At 39.2% G+C, this 25,873-nt stretch overlaps 2 protein-coding genes across 15 annotated transcripts in view; both read right to left on the minus strand.

The window, feature by feature from the left end:
* The window catches only part of ARSB (arylsulfatase B), a 177,161-nt gene extending 175,525 nt beyond the window's left edge, over positions 1-1,636 (minus strand). The window contains exon 1 of one of the 2 annotated variants that reach the window (XM_067731076.1): positions 1,127-1,634. In XM_067731076.1, the coding sequence (XP_067587177.1) occupies positions 1,127-1,441 (315 nt within the window). In that variant the 5' untranslated portion in view covers positions 1,442-1,634. Of the gene's footprint in view, positions 1-1,126 lie in introns of both variants that reach the window. The other variant, XM_067731077.1, reaches the window with a different exon arrangement.
* Positions 1,637-9,312: 7,676 nt separating this feature from the next.
* Positions 9,313-25,873, minus strand: part of DMGDH (dimethylglycine dehydrogenase) — a 139,963-nt gene continuing 123,402 nt past the window's right edge. For 9 of the 13 annotated variants that reach the window (XM_067731089.1, XM_067731078.1, XM_067731087.1 and 6 more), the window contains one exon: positions 18,791-19,975. In XM_067731089.1, coding sequence (XP_067587190.1) covers positions 19,745-19,975 — 231 coding nt within the window. In that variant the 3' untranslated portion in view covers positions 18,791-19,744. Of the gene's footprint in view, positions 12,731-12,880; positions 14,579-18,790; positions 19,976-25,873 lie in introns of those variants that run through there. The other 4 variants (XM_067731079.1, XM_067731085.1, XM_067731084.1 and 1 more) reach the window with 3 other exon arrangements.

Below are 25,873 nucleotides of genomic sequence, written 5' to 3' on the forward strand. Positions count from 1 at the left end.
TATCAGCCCAATTCTTGCACCTCCTCATATCTAGAAAAGCACTAAAATCATTAACAGTGACATCTGCTCCTCGTGACTAGCAGCGAGCCTCCGCGAAAACGTGTACTTGACCGCACGCACCCCCTTCACTAAAGTCATATGTAACACTGACCTTTCCCCCCACCTCTTTGGAGCAGTTTCTCAGAGCTATCTGAAATGCTGTCTCCCAGGCTATAGCCCTCATCTTGCTCCAAATAAAATTTCATTCGCAACTCTTACATTGTGCACTTTTTTCAATTAATAATTCTTAACATGTCATTGAACCTCTACAGGTTTACTGCCTAATGTGTAAAAGGGGATTAAAAATAACAGCTACCTCACAGGCTGTTTCAAGAATTAACTTTAAAAACAGTAAAGCACTATGCAAATGTTCTTGATATTCTTCGTTATCTAATGTATGCGTGCTCTCTACAAATATACTTTACTCTGTTAACTACAGAGAAGTTTTAAAAGAGATAATGAAGATGCTCAGAGGAGTTCAATACAGGTTACATCTGAAGGGAAAGTCAGCAGCCCAAGAAAAATCAACTTGGTTTTCACTGCAGGGCTACTGAGAACTTGGAAAAATAAATCTTTGGTCGGGCAGTCCTAACCTATGACCGCTGGGTTTACAGAAACCAAAAGCGCACCCACTGCGAGCTCTCCTTCGTTTTAACGCTCCTCCCCACCCAGCTTTCCTGGCTCCCCATCTCTCTCTGCTTCACTCCTGGGTGCCCCGCCTGCTCGCTCTGCATCCTCCCACTTCAAGACCGCTCGGCAAAGTCCATTCGGACCTTCAGCCTACTGACTCGCAGTGCCCCGCATCTGGCGTTGCCCAGAAACCCCTTCACCCCGACCTTTTGAAAACGTAAGACAGAAACACCACCCGGCGAGGTGGGGCGCCGGGGGAAGAGCGGCGCCCTGGAGCCGGGCATGCGCAGAGGTCGCCGCGGGTTGCGGGCCTGAGCGAAGCAAGTACAGCGCTGCTAGGGCCAGAAGCCGTCTCTTTGGGACCCGGTTCGGGGAACCGATCCCGACTGGTCAGCACCCGCCCAGGGCTCGGGGCCCATTTCTAAGAGGCTCGCGGGCCGCCGGGGGCGCTGCGTACCTGGTAGCGGCCGGTGAGCAGCTGGCTCCGCGACGGCGTGCACAGCGGCTGCGTGTAGTAGTTGTCTAGCAGCACCCCGGCGGCCGCCAGCGCGTCCAGGTGCGGTGTGCGGATTTCCGAGCCGTGGAAGCCCACGTCGTTCCAGCCCAGGTCGTCCGCCAGCACGAAGACGAGGTGGGGCGGCCGGCCAGCCCCGGCGCCTGAGCCCGGCGGCGGCGGCAGCAGCAGCAGCAGCAGCAGCGGAAGGACGGCGGGGAGGAGCGGCCTCCGCGGCCCGGGGCCTCGGGGCAGGCTCGCCGCGCTGCGCGGGCCCATCCTGCGCCGCCCGCGGTGCCCGCGCCTGTGGCGCCCCCGGGCCCCGGGCACTGCTTATAGAATCAGGAACTGGGCGGCCGGGGCCTGCCCCGCCCCAGCACGGGATTTCACCCCTAGCAGGCCGCAGGCAGGAGAGGCCCGGCGCCAGAGCCTCCGCCGCCTCTGACCCGGGCCGGGGCCGGTGTGGTGGGGGAGGAGCCAGAGAAGAACTCGGGCAGCCCTTGCTGCCGTGCTCCGTTGATGCTTGATAGGAGCTAAGATCTCTTATCTTTCCACCGAAGAGCTTCGCCTCGTGGCATCGTAAAAGAGGAGCAGATTTGTTCTTTGTACTAACTCTTCACAGCTTACAAAGCATATTTCACAGCCCTCATCTCTTTAAATCTCGGAGCAACCCTGGCAGCTAGGAATCACAATTATTGCCTTTTTTCTTTTTTTTCCAGAATAAACAAGCTTGTGTAGTTGGTGGAGCCTAACCCAAACCCAGTTCCGACTCCAGATCTTGAGCTACGAGGTTTTAAAGGTCGTGAAAGAATCATTTCTAGCAGAATTATTTCTAGCAAAAGAACCCAGCCTCGTGCAGGTGCGGGGACGATGAAGAGGCAGAGGTCTGGGTGATGTTTCCGATTCATTTAAGAATAGCGTACGCCTGTGAAGCCATTTCCTCCTCACTAGCAAAAAGGGGTCAAATACACACTCCGACTGCACGGTGCCCTTTTGAAGGTGCAGTTTTACTTAGGTTGCCCTGGCTCTTGATTGGCGTGCTGTGTGGCCATTGAGTAGCTTATTAGTTTGTCCGGTTCATGAGCCCTTTAAGAGCTGGCTCCCCCAGAATCAAATAGTGAACCAAAGAAGTATAGTATCTAATTTGCCTGAAATAACCTGTGGATGGAAGGAAAAATTCCCTTAGCCACATGCTCATTGAATTGAAGTTAGCCTTATGACCAGTATATTCCCACTGTCATCAAGACTGCCTACTCTGTGTCTGGAGATACACAATAACTGTTAACAGTAGTAGGGGAAGAAGTTTTGCACAGCATCCTTTCAAGTTATCTGCATCTGATTCCATGGGAATCGTTTTACAACTTTATAGGCTGTAGATAACCGGTAGCGATGGAAACTAATTCTTGTTTATACAGATGCAAATGAATTCTATCCAGTGGAATGGCATCCTCACCACCTCCGGAAAAAAGTTTTGCCTCCACTTACACATTTACTTAATATTCCTGATCTGGTCCTTGGATTGTCCTTTGAACTGGTGTTAACACCTTATCCATTTTCTCATTAATGTTAAATAAAATCTTTAACATGTATTCATTTTTATATATGTATTAGGGTCACGATTTAATCTTTTTTTGAAAATTATTCTTTAATATGTGGAATGTTTCCCTCTTACATACATAGAATTTTTTTTTTCTTTGTATGAAGTAGATTAGTTTATGTTACATCCACTTTTCACCACTGGTGGAATCAATGAAATTTAACAGGAAAAAAATTTTTAATTTAGCATTAAAGTAAAAAGAAAAATTTTGAAGCGCTGTTTGACTCTCATTAGGTTAAGTCTTGAAAATTCCATTTAAAGACCCTGTAGGAGATCTTATAGGGCTGAGAATTTTCCACGGTGGCACTTGTACGCCCCTCTCTCCGTAACTGTTCCTCTCTAGGCTTCCTGATAGAAATCAAACTGCCGGAACAATGGCTGCTAATCTGCAGGAACAATTCCTCCTTTGACCAACTGCTCCAGAAACTACTAAACTTTCACTGAGCCTTCCCATGTCCTGAATTTTCAAATAAAAGCTTATGCAACTAGTGCTCTGGAAATGTGCACATCAGCTAATTAAAAAGCTAATTAATTCTATTTTTTATCTATGTATTGAACACCCATGATGTGCGTACTGGCTAGTTATTGTAAAATCTCTGAAATGGAGTTAGTCTGTTGTTTCCTTATGGGCTTGAGCAGAAATACTGCAAAAACGATGTTGTCTTCTCAATGCTTCATATTAAGAGGCACATGTTGATTTGCTTTAGTATTTGATAACTTTGTTAAGGCCACCATTTCTCCCTGTAAAGTTACTATTTTCCCCTTGTAATTAATCATTATTTTATGGGGAGATACTCTGAGAATATGTATGTATTCTGTTATTCCTAAAACTTTTGTTTATTGGTTTTAGCACTTGCTAAAACTAATGCTTCTTGCTTCAATCAATATTAGGATGATTGCCAAATGGTGATTTTCTAATTCTATCATTCTTTCTATAATTTATCAGTTGTCTTTCTACTGTAAGGAAGAACTTTGCATTCTTCCCCATTTGTTTATTTATTTGTATCACTCTGAACTCATAGATTATTATTTTAATCAGTATGCTATAATACTTTATTTCAGTGCTCAACTTTTCTCTGATTTGGCCAGTGGGAGCCCCTTCAGTCTGGCTCTTGTATCCTTTTGGCATGTCCTCTTTAATCTTTGAGTACTCCCTCACTTCTTTTTTTTTTTTTTTGCGGTACGCGGGCCTCTCACTGTTGTGGCCTCTCCCGCTGCGGAGCACAGGCTCCGGACGCGCGGGCTCAGCGGCCATGGCTCATGGGCCCAGCCGCTCCGCGGCATGTGGAATCTTCCCGGACTGCGGCACGAACCCGTGTCCCGTGCATCGGCAGGCGGACTCTCAACCACTGCACCACCAGGGAAGCCCATCCCCTCACTTTTTGATACAACAAGATATTCTAGATTCATCTTGTACTTTTCCTTCCCTAACCCTGGAATCAGCCATTTCTCAAAGGAACCCCGATTCCTTTTAGTGGAGGATGGCTTCTAGAAACCAAGATCTGTGCTATAGGTGTACTCATTGTTACTGGGCTGTCACTGCTTGTAGGACCTCCCACTAAAGATGGAAACTAGGACTTCCCTGGTGGCTCAGTGGTTAAGAATCTGCCTGCCAATGCAAGGGACATGGGTTCAGGCCCTGGTCTGGGATGATCCCACATGCCGCGGAGCAACTAAGCCCATGCACCACAACTACTGAGCCTGCGTGCCACAACTACTGAAGCCCGCACACCCAGAGCCCATGCTCCGCAACAAGAGAAGCCACTGCAATGAGAAGCCCACGCACCGCAACAAAGAGTAGCCCCCGCTCACCGCAACTAGAGAAAGCTCACACGCAGCACTGAAGACCCAACACAGCCAAAGATAAATAAATATATATATATATTAAAAAAAGATGGAAACTAGATATATGTGTACACATATACATTATTTATATATATAAACACACATATTATATAGATACATATGTATAGATATAAAACCATGAGTTCATAGTGAACACCTCCAATTCTATTTTCCCCTCTTCCATATGTGTATGGGTTGTATCAATTTTCACTATCACCAGCCATTAAAAAATACTATGCTTTTTAATTTTTGCCAATCTGATAAGAGAAATGGTATTTCAGTATAGTTTTTGTTTGTTTTTCTTTTTGTATTTCTCTTATTATGAGTAAGGTTAAACATCTTTTCATATGTTGAAGGGACATTTTTACATCATTTTTCTGAATTGTCCATGTCATTCTCAATTGGGTTTTTGGTCATTTTCCCCTCAGTTTTAAGAGTTCTTTCTATATTCGATATATCACCTCTTTGTGATTTATATCACAAATATTTTCTCCCAGTTTGTCAATTGTCAAATATTTTGTTATAGTGTTTTTTGACATGCCAAAGGTTTTTTTTGTTTGTTTTTTTGTTTTTTTTGCGGTACGCGGGCCTGTCACTGTTGTGGCCTCTCCCGTTGCGGAGCACAGGCTCCGGACGCGCAGGCTCAGCGGCCATGACTCACAAGCCTAGCCGCTCCGTGGCATGTGGGATCTTCCCGGACCGGGGCATGAACCCGTGTCTCCTGCATCGGCAGGCAGACTCTCAACCACTGCGCCACTAGGGAAGCCCCAAAGTTATTTTTTATGTAAGCAAGTTTATCAATATTTTCTTGTTGTACTGCATATGGATTTGAGTTAGACTTTCCTTACACTAATGTTTAAGTCAAATTCACCCATATTTTTCTTTCTAGTACTTGTATGGTTTCAGTTTTTACATTTAAATCCCTGATCTATTGGCATTTATTTTTGTGTATGATGTGAGATAGGGATCTAATTTTATCTTTTTCCAAATGGTTACTCAGTTATCCCACCTCCACTCATAAAGAAGTCCATCATTGCCCCAGTGATATGAGATGCCACCTTTATCATATGCTTAATTTCCATATATACTTGGGTCTATTTCTGGGCTCTTTATTCTATTCTATTCCACTGGCCTACCTGTTGACTCATGGACTCAGTACCACACCATTTCAGTTACAGAGGCTTTACAGTGTTTTAATGAGTGATAGGGACAGTGACTCCTCAGAGCTTTTAATTTTTAATATTTTCCTAACTATTCCTGCATGTTTTAATATAAACTTTAATATAAACACGTCCAGTTCCACAAAAATGTTTATTGGTATTTTTATTGGAATTGCATTAAATTTATAAACTAAGGGACAACTGAAATCTTTATGATATGAAGTTCCATATCTAAAATGAAAGGGTATCTTTCATTTATTAAGGTCTACTTTTGTGTTTTTTAGAAGTGTTTTAAATTTTTCCTCATATCAGTTTTATACTTTTTTAAAAAGTATATCTTTATTGGAGTATAATTGCTTTACAATGGTGTGTTAGTTTCTGCTTTATAACAAAGTGAACCAGCTACACATATACATATATCCCCATATCTCCTCCCTCTTGCGTCTCCCTCCCACCCTCCCTATCCCACCCCTCTAGGTGGACACAAAGCAACAAGCTGATCTCCCTGTCCTATGCGGCTTCCCAGTAGCTATCTATTTTACATTTGGTAGTTTATATATGTTCATGCCACTCTCTCACTTTGTCCCAGCTTACACTTCCCCCTTCCCGTGTCCTCAAGTCCATTCTCTACGTCTGCGTGTTTATTCCTGTCCTGCCCCTAGGTTCTTCAGAACCATTTTTTTTAAATTCCATATATATGTGTTAGCATACGGTATTTATTTTTCTCTGTCTTACTTCACTCTGTATGACAGTCTCTAGGTCCATCCACTTCACTACAAATAACTCAATTTTGTTCCTTTTTATGGCTGAGTAATGTTCCATTGTGTGTATATATATATATATATATATATATATATATATATATATATACCACATCTTCTTTATCCATTCATCTGTCGATGGACACTTAGGTTGCTTCCATGTCCTGGCTATTGTAAATAGAACTGCAATGAAAAAAGTGGTACATGACTCTTTTTGAATTATGGTTTTCTTAGGGTATATGTCCAGTAGTGGGATTGCTGGGTCATATGGTAGTTCTATTTTTAGTTTTTTAAGGAACTTCCATACTGTTCTCCATAGTGGCTGTATCAATTTACATTCCCACCAACAGTGCAAAAGGGTTCCCTTTTCTCCACACCCTCTCCAGCATTTATTATTTTTTTAAAGTACTGAGTTTTTTTAAAAATTATTAGAACTTTTAAAACCCACAATCATAATTATCTTGTGTCTTTGGAGAAGAGGAAAAAAAAGGCAGATTATTTTTTCTTGAATTTTTGAATTTTATTTATTTATTTTTACAGCAGGTTCTTATTAGTCATCAATTTTATACACATCAGTGTATACATGTCAATCCTAATCGCCCAATTCATCACACCACCACCACCACCCCCTTCGGCTTTCCCCCCTTGGTGTCCATATGTTTGTTCTCTACACCTGTGTCTCAATTTCTGCCCTGCAAACCAGTTCATCTGTACCATTTTTCTAGGTTCCACATATATGCGTTAATATACAGTATTTGTTTTTCTCTTTCTGAATTACATCACTCTGTATGACAGTCTGTAGATCCATCCACGTCTCAACAAATGACCCAATTTCGTTCCTTTTTATGGCTGAGTAATATTCCATTGTGTATATGTACCACATCTTCTTTATCCATTCATCTATCGATGGGCATTTAGGTTGCTTCCATGACCTGGCTATTGTAAATAGTGCTGCAATGAACATTGGGGTGCATGTGTCTGTTTGAATTGTGGTTTTCTCTGGGTATATGCCCAGTAGCGCGATTGCTGGATCATATGGCAATTCTATTTTTAGTTTTTTAAGGAACCTCCATACTGTTCTCCATAATGGCTGTATCAATTTACATTCCCACAAAGAGTGCAAGAGGGTTCCCTTTTCTCCACACCCTCTCCAGCATTTGTTGTTTATAGATTTCCTGATGATGCCCATCTAACTGGTGTTAGGTGATACCTCACTGTAGTTTTGATTTGCATTTCTCTAATAATGAGTGATGTCGAGCAGCTTTTCATGTGCTTCTTGGCCATCTGTGTGTCTTCTTTAGAGAAATGTCTATTTAGGTCTTCTGCCCATTTTTGGATTCGGTTGTTTGTTTTTTTCATATTGAGCTGCATGAGCTGTTTATATATTTTGTAGATTAATCCTTTGTCCATTGATTCATTTGCAAATATTTTCTCCCATTCTGAGGGTTGTCTTTTCGTCTTGTTTATGGTTTCCTTTGCTGTGCAAAAGCTTTGAAGTTTCATTAGGTCCCATTTGTTTGTTTTTATTTCCATTACTCTAGGAGGTGGATCAAAAAACATCTTGGGGTGATTTATGTCAAAGAGTGTTCTTCCTATACTTTCCTCTAAGAATTTTATAGTGTCCAATCTTACATTTAGGTCTCTAATCCATTTTGAGTTTATTTTTGTGTATGGTATTAGGGAGTGTTCTAATTTCATTCTTTTACATGTAGCTTTCCAGTTTTCCCAGCACCACTTACTGAAGAGACTATCTTTTCTCCATTGTATATCCTTACTTCCTTTGTCATAGATTAGTTGACCATAGGTGTGTGGGTTTATCTCTGGGCTTTCTATCTTGTTCCATTGATCTCTGTTTCTGTTTTTGCGCCAGTACCATATTGTCTTGACTACTGTAGCTTTATAGTATAGTCTGAATTCAGGGAGTCTGATTCCTCCAGCTCTGTTTTTTCCCCTCAAAACTGCTTTGGCTATTCGGGATCTTTGTGTCTCCATACGAATTTTAAGATTTTTTGTTCTAGTTCCGTAAAAAATGCCACTGGTAATTTGATAGGGATTGCATTGAATCTGTAGATTGCTTTGGGTAGTAGAGTCATTTTCACAATATTGATTCTTCCAATCCAAGAATATGGTATATCTCTCCATCTGTTGGTATCATCTCTAATTTCTTTCATCAGTGTCTTATAGTTTTCTGCATACAGGTCTTTTGTCTCCTTGGGTTGGTTTATTCCTAGGTATTTTATTCTTTTTGTTGCAATGGTAAATGGGAGTGTTTCCATAATTTCTCTTTCATATTTTTCATCATTAGTGTATAGGAATGCAAGAGATTTCTGTGCCTTAATTTTGTATCCTGCAACTTTACCAAATTCATTGATTAGCTCTAGTAGTTTTCTGGTAGCATCTTTAGGATTCTCTATGTATAGTATCATGTCATCTGTGAACAGTGACAGTTTTACTTCTTCTTTTCCAATTTGTATTCCTTTTATTTCTTTTTCTTCTCTGATTGCTGTGGCTAGGACTTCCAAAACTATGTTGAATAATAGTGGTAAGAGTGGACAACCTTGCCCTGTTCCTGATCTTAGCGGAAATGGTTTCAGTTTTTCACCATTTTTTTTTTTTTTTTTTTTTTGCGGTATGCAGGCCTCTCACTGTTGTGGCCTCTCCCGTTGCGGAGCACAGGCTCCGGACGCGCAGGCCCAGCGGCCATGGCTCACGGGCCCAGCCGCTCCGCGGCATGTGGGATCTTCCCAGACCGGGGCACGAACCCGTGTCCCCTGCCTCGGCAGGCGGACTCTCAACCACTGCGCCACCAGGGAAGTCCCCAGTTTTTCACCATTGAGAACGATGTTGGCTGTCGGTTTGTCATATATGGCCTTCATTATGTTGAGGTAAGTTCCCTCTATGCCTACTTTCTGGAGAGTTTTTATCATAAATGGGTGTTGAATTTTTTTGAAAGCTTTTTCTGCATCTATTGAGCTGATCATACAGTTTTTCTCCTTCAATTTGTTAATATGGTTTATCACATTGATTGATTTGCATATATTGAAGAATCCTTGCATTCCTGGGATAAACCCCACTTGATCATGGTGTATGATCCTTTTAATGTCCTGTAGGATTCTGTTTGCTAGTGTTTTGTTGAGGATTTTTGCATCTATGTTCATCAGTGATATTGGCCTATAGTTTTCTTTCTTTGTGACATCTTTGTCTTGTTTTGGTATCGGGGTGATGGTGGCTTCATAGAATGAGTTTGGGAGTGTTCCTCCCTCTGCTATATTTTGAAAGAGTTTGAGAAGGATAGTTGTTAGCTCTTCTCTAAATGTTTGATAGAATTTGCCTGTGAAGCCATCTGGTCCTGGGCTTCTGTTTGTTGGAAGATTTTTAATCACAGCCTCAATTTCAAAGCTTGTGATTGGTCTGTTTATATTTTCTATCTCTTCCTGGTTCAGTCTTGGAAGGTTGTGCTTTTCTAAGAATTTGTCCATTTTTCTTCCAGGTTGTCCAATTTATTGGTATATAGCTGCTTGTAGGAATCTCTCATGATCCTTTGTATTTCTGCAGTGTCAGTTGTTACTTCTCCTTTTTCATTTCTAATTCTATTGATTTGAGTCTTCTCACTTTTTTTCTTGATGAGTCTGGCTAATGGTTTATCAATTTTGTTTATCTTCTCAAAGAACCAGATTTTAATTTGATTGATCTTTGCTATCATTTCCTTCATTTGTTCTTCATTTATTTCTGATCTGAACTTTATGATTTCTTTCCTTCGGCTAACTTTGGGGGATTTTTGTTCTTCTTTCTCTAATAGCTTTAGGTTGTAAGGTTAGGTTGTTTATTTGAGATATTTCTTGTTTCGTGAGGTAGGATTGTATTGCTATAAACTTCTCTCTTAGAACTGCTTTTGCCACATCCCATAGGTTTGGGTTGCTGTGTTTTCATTGTCATTTGTTTCTAGGTATTTTTTGACTTCCTCTTTGATTTCTTCAGTGATCTCTTGGTTATTAAGTAGTGTATTGTTTAGCCTCCATGTGTTTGTATTTTTTACAGATTTTTTTCCTGTGACTGATATCTAGTCTCATAGCATTGTGGTCAGAAAAGATACTTGATACAATTTCAATTTTCTTAAATTTACTAAGGCTTGATTTGTGACCCAAGATATGATCTATCCTGGGAATGTTCCATGAGCATTTGAGAAGAAAGTGTATTCTGTTGTTTTTGGATGGAATGTCCTATGAATATCAATTAAGTCCATCTTGTTTAATGTATTATTTAAAGCTTGTGTTTCCTTATTTATTTTCGTTTTGGATAATCTGTCTATTCGTGAAAGTGGGGTGTTAAAGTCCCCTGCTATTACTGTGTTACTGTCAATTTCCCCTATTAAAGTTGTTAGCATTTGCCTTATGTATTGAGGTGCTCCTGTTTTGGGTGCATAAATATTTACAATTGCTATATCTTGCTCTTGGATTGATCCCTTGATCATTATGTAGTGTCCTTCTTTGTCTCTTCTAATAGTCTTTATTTTAAAGTCTATTTTGTCTGATATGAGAATTGCTACTCCAGCTGTTTTTGATTTCCATTTGCATGGAATATCTTTTTCCATCCCCTCACTTTCAGTCTGTATGTGTCCCAAGTCTGAAGTGGGTCTCTTGTAGACAGCATATATATGGGTCTTGTTTTTGTATCCATTGGGCCAGTGTATGTCTTTTGGTTGGAGCTTATAATCCATTTACATTTAAGGTAATTGTCAATATGTATGTTCCTATTACCATTTTCTTAATTGTTTGGGGTTTGTTACTGTAGGTCTTTTCCTTCTCTTGTGTTTCCTGCCTAGAGAAGTTCCTTTAGCCTTTGTTGTAAAGCTGGTTTGGTGGTGCTGATTTCTCTTAGCTTTTGCTTGTCTGTAAAGGTTTTAATTTCTCCACTGAATCTGAATGAGATCCTTGCTGGGTAGAGTAATCTTCATTGTAGGTTTTTCCCTTTCATCACTTTAAATATGTCTTGCCCCTCCCTTCTGGCTTGCAGAGTTTCTGCTGAAAGATCAGCTGTTAACCTTATGGGGATTCCCTCGTATGTTATTTGTTGTTTTTCCCTTGCTGCTTTTAATTTTTTTTTTGTATTTAATTTTTGATAGTTTGATTTATATATGTGTCTTGGTGTGTTTCTTCTTGGATTTATCCTGTATGGGACTCTCTGTGCTTCCTGGACTTGATTGACTATTTCCTTTCCCATATAAGGGAAGTTTTCAACTATAATCTCTTCAAATATTTTCTGTCCCTTTCTTTTTCTCTTCTTCTGGGACCCCTACAATTCGAACGTTGGTGTATTTAATGTTGTCCCAGAGGTCTCTAAGACTGTACTTAATTCTTTTCATTCTTTTTTCTTTATTGTGCTCTGCAGTAGTTATTTCCACTATTTTATTTTCCAGGTCACTTATCCGTTCTTCTGCCTCAGTTATTCTGCTATTGATTCCTTCTAGAGAATTTTTAATTTCATTTATTGTGTTGTTCATCACTGTTTGTTTGCTCTTTAGTTCTTCTAGTCCGTGTTAAACGTTTCTTGTATTTTCTCCATTCTATTTCCAAGATTTTGGCTCATCTTTACTATCATTACTCTGAATTCTTTTTCAGGTAGACTGCCTATTTCCTCTTTATTTGTTTGGTCTGGTGGGTTTTTCCCTTGCTCCCTCATCTGCTGTGTGTTTCTCTGTATTCTCATTTTGCTTAACTTACTGTGTTTGGGGTCTCCTTTTCGCAGGCTGCAGGTTTGTAGTTCTTGTTGTTTTTGGTGTCTGTCCCCAGTGGCTAAGGTTGGTTCAGTGGGTTGTGTAGGCTTCCTGGTGGAAGGGACTAGTTTCTGTGTTCTGGTGGATGAGGCTGGATCTTGTCTTTCTGGTGGGCAGGACCACGTCCAGTGTTGTGTTTTGTGGTGTTTGTGACCTTATTATGATTTTAGGCAGCCTCTCTGCTAATGGGGGGTGTTTTGCTCCTGTCTTGCTAGTTGTTTGGCACAGGGTGTTCAGCACTGTAGCTTGCTGGTTGTTGAGTGGAGCTTGGTCTTAGTGTTGAGATGGAAATCTCTGGGAGAGCTTTCGCCATTTGATATTACGTGGAGCTGGGAGGTTTCTAGTGGATCAATGTCCTGAACTCAGCTCTCCCACCTCAGAGGCATAGGCCTGACACCCAGCCAGAGCACCAAGACCCTGTCAGCCACACGGCTCAGAAGAAAAGGGAGAAAGAAAGAAAGAACATAAAAAGAAATAAAGTTATTAAAATAAAATAATTTTAATTATTAAAAATAAAAAAAAGAAAAATAAAAAAAAGAAAGAAGAGAATAACCAAACCAAAAAACAAATCCACCAATGAAAACAAGTGCTAAGAACTGTATTTAAAAACAAAAACAAAAACAGACAGACAGAACCGTAGGACAAATGGTAAAAGCAAAGCTATACAGACAAAATCACACAAAGAAGCATACACATACACACTCACAAAAAGTGAAAATGGAAAAAAACATATATCTTTTGGGAAGTCTGACGTTTTCTGCCAGTGCTTAGTAGGTGTTCTGTAGGAGTTGTTCCACACGTAGATGTATTTCTGATGTATTTGTGGGGAAGAAGGCGATCTCCACGTCTTATTTCTCTGCCATCTTGAAGGTCTCCCCCGGTACTTTTCTTGTTAAATTTATTCCTAAGTATTTTATCTTCTCTGTTGCTACTGAAATGGGGCTTTCTTTACCTTTTTCTCTATCTTTTAACTGGTTATTTTTTGTGGACATGATGGCTACTGATTTCTGTTTGGTAATTTATATTCTGCCAAATAATTATTTTATTGTTTTAGTTTAATCATTGATTTTTTTTTAGGGTTTTCCCAGTATATAATCACATAAAATAATATAAAATAAAAAGCATTCCAATCAGTTTGAAAATGCAAAAATTAGGACTGAAAGAAAGGCAGCTCACAACTCACAAGTTGGTATTAAAGTTAATTATTTGGTAGGTGGGGTGCTTGGAACTTGGGATATATGTTTTACATAGAAAAGATATTAGAAACACCTGATTTGCATTCTAACCCACACAAAACCCATTTAACCTACCGTTAAAAATCTCTTAACTCCTAAAAATCAGTAAGAAAAAGACCAACAATCCCTTTTAAATAGGCAAAATATAGGAACATAATCGTTTACAGAAAAGGAAATATAAGTGGTTATTAAATATATGAACACAGGGCTTCCCTGGTGGCGCAGTGGTTGAGAGTCCGCCTGCCGATGCAGGGGACGCGGGTTCGTGCCCCGGTCTGGGAGGATCCCACATGCCGCGGAGCAGCTGGGCCCATGAGCCATGGCCGCTGGGCCTGCGTGTCCGGAGCCTGTGCTCCGCAATGAGAGAGGCCACGACAGTGAGAGGCCGGCATACCGCAAAAAAAAAAAAAAAAAAAAAAAAAAAAAAAATATATATATATATATATATATATATATATATATATATATGAGAACACATGTTAACGTCACTCAAGTGAGAAATACAGGTTGCAACTTCAATAACATACCACTGACACTCGTGAGAACTTACTGTTTGGGTCAAGTAAGCCCTCATACACTAACCACAAGTGAAATGTGGCACAACCTCTACGGGGAAGAATTCTGCATATCTACCAGAACACACATACACTTTAGTCCTGCAGTTCCAGTTGTAGGAACTTATCCTTCAGATGCACTCAGTGTCAGAAACATCATATGCATCAAGATATTCATTTTGGCCTTATTTTTTTATTAGAAAAAGGTAAATAGTGGGGCCTGGTCAAAATAATTGTTTTAAAAGGATGATATGGAATAATCTTCAAGATATATTGTTAATTTTTTTAAGTTAGGCAAAGAACATTATGCTTGGTATGTTTTCATTTGTTTAAAATGACATGCATAAATGTGTGTATATATACATATGTATGTACATATACACACATATATTCGTATACTGAAAGAGAGAGATGCTTACATACTTACAGAGAATCTCAAGAAGGATACAGAAGAAATGATAACATTGGTTGTCTTTGGATAGGCTGATTGACTGCAGACAGGGATAGGAGAGAAACTGACTTTCACAATATATCCCTTACACCTAAATTTTAAACTCTGAGCATATATTATCTGTTTCTAATAGTATTATTATTAACAATTTTGTAATAACATAATTTACATTTAAACAAAAAGTAAAATGCACTTTAAGTTAGAACAGAGTGCTAAGAATAAATATCCCCCAGTGAACATGGTTGTAAAGCCCGAAGACCATACACTGAGAAAATCATAGATGCTTTTGTTGTACTTCTTTATTTCTCTGGTTTGCAGAGACTCAGGTGCTTGTCATGGTGCTAACTGGCTATAAGCTATGCTCAGAAGTCATGATACCTGTGTTTCAATGCTTGTCTCAACCTGTTTGGTTTCAGTGCCTTTGAATATGATAAACTTTGTATACAAAGGCTAAACATTTTAAATATGTTATCTCTAAAGGTTTAACCGTTGGGGTAGAGATAAGAATGGCAAGAGGTCTTTCTTCAGAGAGAAAAACTAAAGTTTACTAACGAAATGTGGTTAATTGTGGTTGGTGTTACTCATTGCCCCATACTACTTTGAATAGTCCAGAAGGAGATAGACTTGAATATCAGAAAGAATAGCCATACTTTGTTATTTTAGATGTCAGCTATTAGATTAGTTTCAAAATATATTTAGTTTTGAAAATTGATCTGGGATGGGTTTGTTTCTACCATATCTAAGTGAGGGGGTGAGAGTCTTCTTAAAGGCTTGTAAGGTCATATACTGGACTTAGAGATGAGTGTATAAGTTGGCAGTAGTTACATGCATCAGTTATATGCATTAACTGCTATCAGTGCTAACTACTGCCAAGGCATTAAGAATCATCAAGTCTCCAAGCACATAGGAAGGTAATTTTCTCTAGGAAGCACCTTCAGTTTATTGTTTGTTTTGTTTTGTGTGTTAGTGTACATGTGTGTATTGAGAGGAAAAGGATCAATTTAAAAAAAGAAGAAAGATTTCTTTTAGCTCTGAAAATTCTCCCTATTTCTGAAATTGAGAGCCTGGCTAAAAACAGCTATAGCCAACTCGAAACTCCTTTGACCCCCTCATCTTGCCCGTTGCTTATCACCTCCTACCTCCTCAAAACCAACTAGATGAGAGTAGATAGTGGAAAATAGTACCATTTGTATAAAAAAGATTTTGACATAGCATTTTCTGTGTACTTAAGACAGTGCACAGAAGTGTACATAGGTCAATGAATTCTCACAAAGTGAACAGACTCATGTAACCACCATCCTGATCAAGAAACAGGATGTTAGTATTGCATTTTGTCTTGTATCTTCTTTCCTTACCCTCAGCTTTCACCCAGCCTGAGCCTTAGTGTTCACACAATATATATTATATACAACAACTGAATTGCATTCACTTTATCTGTATTGAATTTTTTTATATTGTATACCAATTTCTTAAGCAGTTCTAAGCCAACTCTTTCCAGCCATCCTTAAATATCTCAAACCAATGTGAATATTAAAAAATAGAGGGTCACATTATATGACCAAAAAATAAGAACCTACTTTTACTAGATAAGAAAGCACTATATATGGTCTTTTAAAAAGTGAAACATGTACATAATTTAAATAAATCTAAAAAGGCATATAGTGAAAAGTAAATTTCAACCCCTCCCCAGAAATACTAGTGTTACTCTTCCAGAGATAGTCTATAATATATAAATGCAATTTAAATGTTTACATTTTTTCCAATTTGAACCTAAATAATAGCACGTTGTGTATTGTAATACACCATGCTTTTTAAAAAAATTTATTTATTATTTATTTATTTTTTTGGCTGTGTTGGGTCTTCATTGCTGCGTGCGAGCTTTCTCTAGTTGTGGCAAGCGGGGGCTACTCTTCATTCCGGTGCACAGGCTTCTCATTGCAGTGGCTTCTCTTGTTGCAGAGCACAGGCTCTAGGCGTGCAGGCTTCAGTAGTTGTGGCACGTGGGCTCAGTAGCTGTGGCTCGCGGGCTCTAGAGCGCAGGCTCAGTAGTTGTGGCGCACGGGCTTAGTTGCTCCACGGCATGTGGGATCTTCCCGGACCAGGGCTCGAACTCATGTCCCCTGCATTGGCAGGTGGATTCTTAATCACTGCGCCATCAGGGAAGTCCATACACCATGCTTTTTAAAAATTATAATGTAAGTAGCCCTTTTAAATGTGTTAGCCCATCCCATGACCTCCTTCCATGCTAGTAGCCATGTTTGCACCTCTTGACCCTTTGGCCAGGGCTGAACAGAACGCTGGTATTGTATGCCAGTCATTGTCCTTTGTGATGCGATCCATTTCATGATCTTTCTTTTCTCTGCTCTGTATCACAGGTGGGCCAAACCCTACAAACTACATATCCCAGGCTCCCAGCTAGGTTCATCCAGTGGGAGGCACTTGTGAGAGACTGGAAGGTAGAAGGAAGAAACAAGCCAGGGTGTTTCTTCCCTTCTGTCTGCTTCGGGCAGCATCTTCACCGGTGTGGATATATCTCTTCTATGGTTCCTGCTCCCACTAGCAGCCCCTCCCTGTATGGTCCTAGTGTCAGCTTGGCAGCTGGCATCCCTCGCTGGTTCTCCATGTTAAGTTCCCTCCTCTGAACTACCTGGCAAGTTAGTCACACAGTGAGGCCACATGGAGAGAGGTGCCCTGCCAGTCCCAGGTGTTGCCATCAACCTTAGTGAGGTGCCAGACTTGTGAGCGAAGAAGCCACCCTGGATGACCACTTTTTAATGATTCTCTGCCCCTTTTACATGACACAATTATTTTTAGTAATAATCGCAAAATGAAATAATAACAACCAGAAAAGAAATGCAAAGAGTGACAAGTTTCTATTAACTTTGAATATATAGTCATGCCAGTAATAAATAAGAAAAATAGAAATAAAATAAATGTTATAGTATGAAAAAGCAAGGGGTTAATATTTTTAAATTATATTAAGTAGTTTTGAAAAAGGAAAATATTTATACCCACAAATTGGTCTATTGTAATAAAGTGGTCTGTTGCCTGTGAATAATAAACCTTTTCTGTTTTTAAGCTTTGCAGTGACTTCACTGAATTTTTTCTTTGCATATTAATATTTACCAGACAGTATAGGCAGATTTATCCAGTTATCTTTGCACAAAGTTGATAGAAGAACATTTTTTAAGCTTTTAATTTCAAAAGTTTCTTTTACCTGAGCAACAGATGTAAAAACAACTAGGAAAGGACTTTAACATAATGACAAGTTTGGCAGAAATTCATAAAAATCTTTCACAACAAACTCCAGGAACTGCAATACTGCCTTTGGTTCTTTGGGAACAATTATAGTGGCTTTCAAACATGTCTATAGTTAAAAAGTTTCCACTAAAATATCTTCATCAGAAAATTCATCATACATTTCTATTACATACAGTAAAAACTTCTGAAGTTTTTCTTCATCTGCTAAAAATCAGAGAAAGTGGCTGAATGGTAACAAACTTTGACGTTATTTGATCTATTGCTTTAGAACAAGTGCCCAATTATTGGTGAAAAAGATGAAGGCATTCAAATACTGCTTTACTGATTTCTTCTAGCAATGTAAGATCAGCATCTTTTGTTGTTTCTCCTGGCATTCTTTAAAATTTGACTTTTTAAAATAAATGACCATTTCTTTAGATTTTGTTTTTGCATTGTCAATTGCCTTCTCCACAAGTTCTGAGTACTGTTCCTTTGATTAGAGTCTGCTATAATAATATTTTATGTAAATAATTTTCCAGTAACTAGTTACTGAAAAGTTACAACTTAGGTAACTATTAAAGTGTGCCACTGATGTAGCATTATATTTTCTCAATTCTTTCATTAGTCTTAACACAATTAACAATTGGGCTACAGAGAGGCAGAGAATGAAAAGCACCTATACCCTATACCAGAACTGGGAGAGAGGGTCTGGATAACATTCTTAATAATTAGCAAATGTTTGTTACCAAAAAGATTTCCTTCATTTCTCATGTAAGAGGAGATACCAAAGATAAATGAATGGCATGCTGAAGAGTTCTGATACATGATTACTTTTATAAAACATTTAAATTTGGCATGTTTTCAAAACTTACAAGTCAAGAAATTATTTTAAAATCTACTCTAACTATAGAATCTTATTATGCTTCACATTCAGCTTCTTTAATACCTATTTACTGAACTTTTCCTAGGCAGCAAGTGTGTGTGTAGAACAAATGATAAATGACAAACTACCTTTTATGAAAAATTTGATTTATTCTGTCAACTAAACCCAAATAATTTCAAGAGGTACATCAAAGAATAATTTCTAAATGGCTTTTTTTCCTTGCTGTACACAATGTTAAGGGCAATCCTGTCAGCTCTTAAAGCTCTTGTTTGACCTGCTTTGTCAAATGTTTGTGAAATGATATTCAGAACGGCACAATGTGATGTCAACTTGCATTAATTCTTTCCCAAAGAGAGGTGTTCAGTATTCAGACTGTGTTTGTACTGGCACAATTTATGTTTCGGCTTCATCTCAGAAGGTTTACAAGTACCGTTTCCTTTGGAAGACTGTCCTCTTTTGCAATTTCTCTTCTAAAACAACCTTTGAAAGGACAATAATGACGTCCCATAAAACTGCTTTCAGGGAAGACATTAAGAAAGTAAATATTTCAAGGAATTGAATAAAAATGTTACATATACCAATATTAAATTTTACTATTTTCTTCCTAGATATATTATGAAAAATTAAAATGATCCCTTATTCAACTAGTATTTTTCAATGAAGTAAATCCATCAACAATACTGCTTTTGTCTTTATGTAAAACATAATTTGTAAAAAAAACAAAACAAAACATAATTTGTTTTCAGCTAACAAGAACCACATACAAATGTTTCTAAAATTATATAATGTTTTCTACTTCAGTTGTAATAATGATGGTATGTTAGCAAACACTTAAATGTTTTGCCGAGTTTCGTAAACAACAATATAGAATAGTAAAAACATTAGCTTCAAATTTCTTCATCTGAAACAACAATGTAAATCACTCATCCATTATTCTATATTGCTTAGGAAACAAGAGGATGGTTTTAAGATTCTGATGATTTTGAAATAAATTTTTGGTTTCCCCTATTCCCCAGCAAATCAGTTATCATTTTCAGTACAATCACATAGCAACCATAATTCAGTTGCCTTCTCAAAGTCTTTTCAAATTTTGTCCTTTCCACCTTTTTTCTGAAGCTTGTTTCTGATTGGTTCCGTCAACACCAAGGGTTCTTGTATGACGGTTGCTGAGTAATTTTTGCCTAATAATTCAACTTCCACTTGTTGTCCCACTTTACTTAGCTCTACAGGGACATACGCGAAAGCCAGACTCTTCTGGATGCTGTAACTGTAGCTTCCGGAGGTCGTGTTGCCAACCACCTGAAAAACAAGACCCTACCATCCTCAGCATCTTGGTCACAGCTTTATGTGCCTCCTCTCTAGATGAAAATTCTCAAAAGATACGTTCAACTTACAGAGTTTTATGATATGCTGTCTGTGAGGATAACACTAGGAGGAAAACTTCACTTTTTTGAGAAGCTTAATGAAAGTTTAAAACTTATGAAAAACAATTCTCAAAATACACATCCATGTTGCTCTGAAATTTCTCAGTTTTAAATAATTACATCTAGTTTCTTAATACCTAGTACTATTTTGCTCAGTTTCATGCCAAGAGATCTGATAGGAAGAATCAAATATTTTCATTTTGAACTTTAAAAAATTCTCTTCCATCAAACTAGCATGGCAATAATAGATACAAAGGAGAAAAATCTAAAAATCCAAATGCAAATCTAGTCAACTGTTCCTGCTGGCATTTAGAAAATGGCCTGCCAGCATAGTGCTGAATTAAACTCTATTAATATATCAATAGGCAATGTGAAGTGAATCTCCTATATGAATATATACAGATTTAACAATTCCTGGTAATTGCTAGGCACTTAAATAAATGTTAACTTTACCCTCTCTAGCTTTACCATGTACAAAACATTTTGCTAGACATTCTGGAGAATGAGTAGAGGTCTGGTTCCTACCCTCATGAGCTTCCTGCCTCGTTGAGGAATTAACATACAGACATGAGAAACAATAACCAGGAAGCCAAGGTAGGCAACATAAGTAAGCCAGGATTTGTTCTACAATTTTTTTTTTTTTTTTTTTGCGGTATGCTGGCCTCTCACTGTTGTGGCCTCTCCCGTTGCAGAGCACAGGTTACGGACGCACAGGCTCAGTGGCCATGGCTCACGGGCCGAGCTGCTCCGTGGCATGTGGGATCTTCCCGGACCGGGGCACAAACCCGTGTCCCCTGCATTGGCAGGCGGACTCTCAACTACTGTGCCACCAGGGAAGCCCTGTTCTACATTTTGAAGGTAGGTGGAGTTAGGGAGAAGGTGGAGTTAGGAGAAGGGGGATAAAACTTTCCAACATGAGTGGAGACATGGAGTTCTGTGTGAATGATCAAAATTAACAAGGATGAAATAGGATAACTTGGGATGGCAAACCAGAGAAAAATACTGAACAAGGAATTAAAATTTAGGAGATAAAACAATAATTTTATGCTACCAAAAATAAAATCTATATAACAATCCTGATTAGAAGATTAGATCTGGTTTCCACAACTCTTAGCTGAAGGAAAAGATGCAAGAAAAGGAACAACAGAGTAAAATGCAAACAAATTACAATACTGGTTTAAACACCACTTTTTTTTCTAACATCTTTATTGGAGTGTAATTGCTTTACAATGGTGTTTTAGTTTCTGCTTTATAACAAAGTGAGTCAGCTATACATATACATATATCCCCATGTCTCCTCCCTCTTGCGTCTCCCTCCCACCCTCCCTATCCCACCCCTCTAGGTGGTCACAAAGCACTGAGCTGATCTCCCTGTGCTATGCGGCTGCTTCCCACTAGCTATCTACCTTACATTTGGTAGTGTATATATGTCCATGCCACTCTCTCACTTTGTCCCAGCTTACACTTCCCCTTCCCCGTGTCCTCAAGTCCATTCTCTATGTCTGCATTTTTATTCCTATCCTGCCCCTAGGTTCTTCAGAACCTTTTTTTTTTTTTAGATTCCATATGTATGTGTTAGCCTATGGTATTTACTTTTCTCTTTCTGACTTAGTTTACTCAGTATGGCAGACTCTAGGTCCATCCACCTCACTACAAATAACTCAATTTTGTTTCTTTTTATGCCTGAATAATATTCCATTGTATATGTGTAAACACCACATTTTTAAAAAGTAAAAGGAAGACAACAAAAGCAAAATGATACATAGCCCCACTTAAAACAGCTTCTCCTGGCTACGCAACATCGCACTCATCCTTACAGCCTTACTGTCCAGCACAGCGGCTGCTTATAGCTGCTGCTCAAAAACATCCACGGACATGAATCAGCCTGGTGATATTTCAGCTGCCTCAGCAAAGGGCTCACGACAGTCAACAGTCATATTATAGCATTTCTAGTCTCTTATGCATTTATGATATTAAGTACAGACTCCTATCACTGTAGCCCCAGTTTTTAATTATCTTGTTGAAACCCCAAATCACAGGCTCTCCATATAATTTCTGAACTTGTTCTGGTGATTTAAAAAAGTGAATGCATTCATTAGTAAAAGTTTCTCTCTGGCAGATTATTAACTGCCAAGGTATTGCTGAGATAACACACATGTTTCAAAATGGCTTTTCTCCTCTAGATCATATTTCCGTGATATAAAACTGGGATTTGGGTCAGGGTGGCTGGAGTTTTAATCATCCCTTTTTTGAAAGACCTTCTCGGTAACTTTGGTTTCACTTCTGAGTCTCTAAAACAGAGATTTGTGTTTGGAGCTCTGGGAAAGTTAACCTGGTTTTCTTGGGCATCTTAAGAAAACAGGAAGAATCCTGAACGAATCTCTTGGTCAAATCCCCTAACTCACTGGATAAAAAACCCACAATCACTCTTCAGAGGCTGCGTGCCCCATCTCCTTGGGCCTTCCCATCTCTTAAAATCTCAGCAGTGATTCTTCTTGCAGTTATTTCTGCATTAGTAACTTTAAAGAAATAGCATGTTTATTTTGTGCGTGCTAGTCTTAAAATAGTTATTGAATGCTTTGCTTTCTGCTCGATTACTTTCATTTCTCCTTTAATTTCTCTCTAATCCAGGGGTTGATGGTCCAAAGTATTTTAGAAAACTGGCCTTTCCTTTTATCTTATTACTAAGTCTCCAGGGAAAGGTTTTCCCTGGCATAAATTCTATATCATTTGACCTTAAAATCTTCCAGATTCAATGAAATCCATGGCTTTGTTTTGCTCAGTGAATCACAAGAACCACCCTCGCCCTTTGCCTAGTAGATTCTCATATTCTTTGTGAAATCAAACATCAGCCTTCTTTTTACCAATGTAAACAATCCTCACTTATTTTTAGCCTTGTCTCATTCTTCTCTTCATTATGAGACTTAAAGACGCCTGTAACAGACTCAGAGAAGAGAACATGGTAAATAACCTTTGAAAGAGGGAACATAATTTAAATTGGATGATATATTATGCTTCTTTGGCTGTCCCTGTGTGTTTTAGTTTATTAATAATGAAAAAGAAGACTTTCTAAACTCTTCAAACTTCCTTCCTCAAAAGCCTTTTCTTCAAAACTTACTTCCCAGCAAAGCTGCTTTTATAACTAATTAAAACCCCTCCCATGCCCACACTTATGCCTTGATTTTTTTATATAAAGCCTTACTTAAAATCATAATCCCTCCCTCTAGCACTGCCCATCTCCCAATTAGACTTTATTTTTCCCCAAAGTATTCACTGCCCTCTGACATGCTATTTATTTTATTTTATGTTCACTGTTTATCTCTCCCTCTCCTGGAATATAAGCTCCATAGGGGCAGAGATTCTTGTCTGTTTTGTTCACTGCTGCCTTCTTAGTGCCTAGAATATTGCTGTCACATACTAGAACTCAGATCTGTTGAACAAATAAATTAACATGTACCCTATCGCTAGTATTGAAAATATCTGCATGAATAGAATACCAAATATAAAAGGTAGAACAAGTCCAAATTCAGGAAATAAAAATTAAAAAATATTTCATATCATTCTAGAGATAAGGAAGATCAGAGAGTGTCATCTGCATGATAAAATGAGGATCCTACTAAGCATCAAAGAACAGACAAGCTGATATCAGGAAATTTAAGAGAAATATTACTAATAACTAAAATTACAATTGCATTAGCAGCTCTATAAACAGGTGGCACGTATAGGAAAGATGAAAAATATAACGTGTAAACGCAGTGCACAAATGAGGCAAAGGGAATAAAATTTAAAAATGGAACTTGGAGGGGATATATGTATACATATAGCTGATTCACTTCATTGTATAGCAGAAACTAACACAACATTGTAAAGCAATTATACTTCAATAAAAATAAATGGAGCTTGGGTTTCCAGGGTTCTTCTTTTTTTCCAGCTTTGTTGAGATACAATTGACATATAATATTGTATAAGTTTAAGGTACAGGTTTCCAGTTTTTTAACTTGGGTATGGTCACATTTAAGATGACTAAAAATCTGTCAGTTGATCATGGTCGATGTGGGGTTGCATACAGAATGTTATGACAGAGCTTCTCGTTCATTCCATGGCCAAGTAAAACAGACTATCAGTAGAAGTATGAGTGCAGACCGTATTAGGAAGACTGAGATAGTTGGATGAGAATAGAGTGAAAAATGTAGAACAAAAAGATGAGGTGAGGGAAGTGTAACGACCAGGGAAAAATTAATTAGAGGCGGAAAGCATCTTAGACATTATCTCATTCAGTGGCTTCATTTTGTAGGTGAGAACACTGAGACCCAGAGAGGCTCAAGCAGTTACTTAATGGCAGACGTAGTTATCAGTGGAAATTGTGGGCAAATCTTAAATCAGAGAAAGAACATATTAAGAAAAGAGGGCTGGGGCTTCCCTGGTGGCGCAGTGGTTGAGAGTCCACCTGCCAATGCAGGGGACATGGGTTTGTGCCCCGGTCCGGGAAGATCCCATGTGCCGTGGAGCGGCTGGGCCCGTGAGCCATAGCCGCTGAGGCTGCACGTCCGGAGCCTGTGCTCCGCAATGGGAGAGGCCACAACAGTGAGAGGCCCACGTACCGCAAAAAAAAAAAAAAAAAAAAAAGAGGGCTGAACCAGAGATCTAGAACAGAAACAGAAAGTGGAGACCAGGAGGTAAGAGTAGGAATTGTTCAAACAGAAGAGCAAACAACACAATTAAAGGTGAGGCATTTGAGAAAGAGCTTCAGATCTGAGAAAAGATCTATTGGCTTCATAGAATCTAAAACTATAACATCCACCTGTTACTTAGATGTGCAAGAACTGTGGGTATATAATGAAGTGCTTAGGAGAATACAGTGGGCCATCAGAGACAAAGAAGAGAGCAAATGGGGGTATTCAGCATGTCTTAGAAGAAAGGATAAGAATTCAAAGTCCAACTGTACCTCGGTCAGAAATCAGCTTGGTCAATCACATGTCATAGTTGTGTAACCTCAAGCAAGTTACTTAATCTCTCTGAGCCCCAAAGCCTCATCTTTAAATAGGAATGATCATACATATCTTGGAGGGGTGTTGTAAAAGTAAATGAGAGAGGGACTTCCCTGGTGGTCCAGTGGTAAAGAATCTGCCTTCCAATGCATGGGACGTGGGTTCAATCCCTGTTCAGGGAACTAAGATGCCACATGCCACGGGGCAACTAAGCCCGTGCACCACAACTACCGAGCTCACGCGCCTCAAGGAGAGAGCCCACGTGCCGCAAACTACAGAGCCCACAGGCCCTGGCACCCACGTGCCACAACTACAGAGCACATGCGCCCTGGAGCCTGCGCACCACACTAGAAAGAAGCCTGAGCGCCGCAATGAAAGATCCCGCGTGCCACAACGAAGAGCCCGCATGTCGCAGCTAAGACCCAATGCAAACAAATAAATAAATATTTTTTAAAAAGTAAATGAGAGTACATAAAAATATCCAGCACTAGTAGGAACTCTGTAGATGTTATTTCCATGTCAAACTGACCCCTGCCTCAGCCCAAATGGCCATATCTTTAGTAATCCAAAGGCTGAAATTGACACCACTGGCTCTCCCCTCCTCCAGTGCTCGTTTTGTCACTGAAGAGATAGGGAAAATGAAAACAAGTATTAAGTAGGCTGTAGTGCGTAAGGAAAAAAAAAAACAACCTAGGAATAGAATATCTGAGTATTTGGGTGTTGACCAAGCAGACCCTGCTCAATACAGAGCAAATGTTTAGATGAGTCTTGAAGGCCCTGTGGTCGCCACATGGTCTAAT

Source organism: Pseudorca crassidens, chromosome 3 (assembly GCF_039906515.1).
Source record: "Pseudorca crassidens isolate mPseCra1 chromosome 3, mPseCra1.hap1, whole genome shotgun sequence".
Classification (NCBI taxonomy): Eukaryota; Metazoa; Chordata; class Mammalia; order Artiodactyla; family Delphinidae; genus Pseudorca; species Pseudorca crassidens.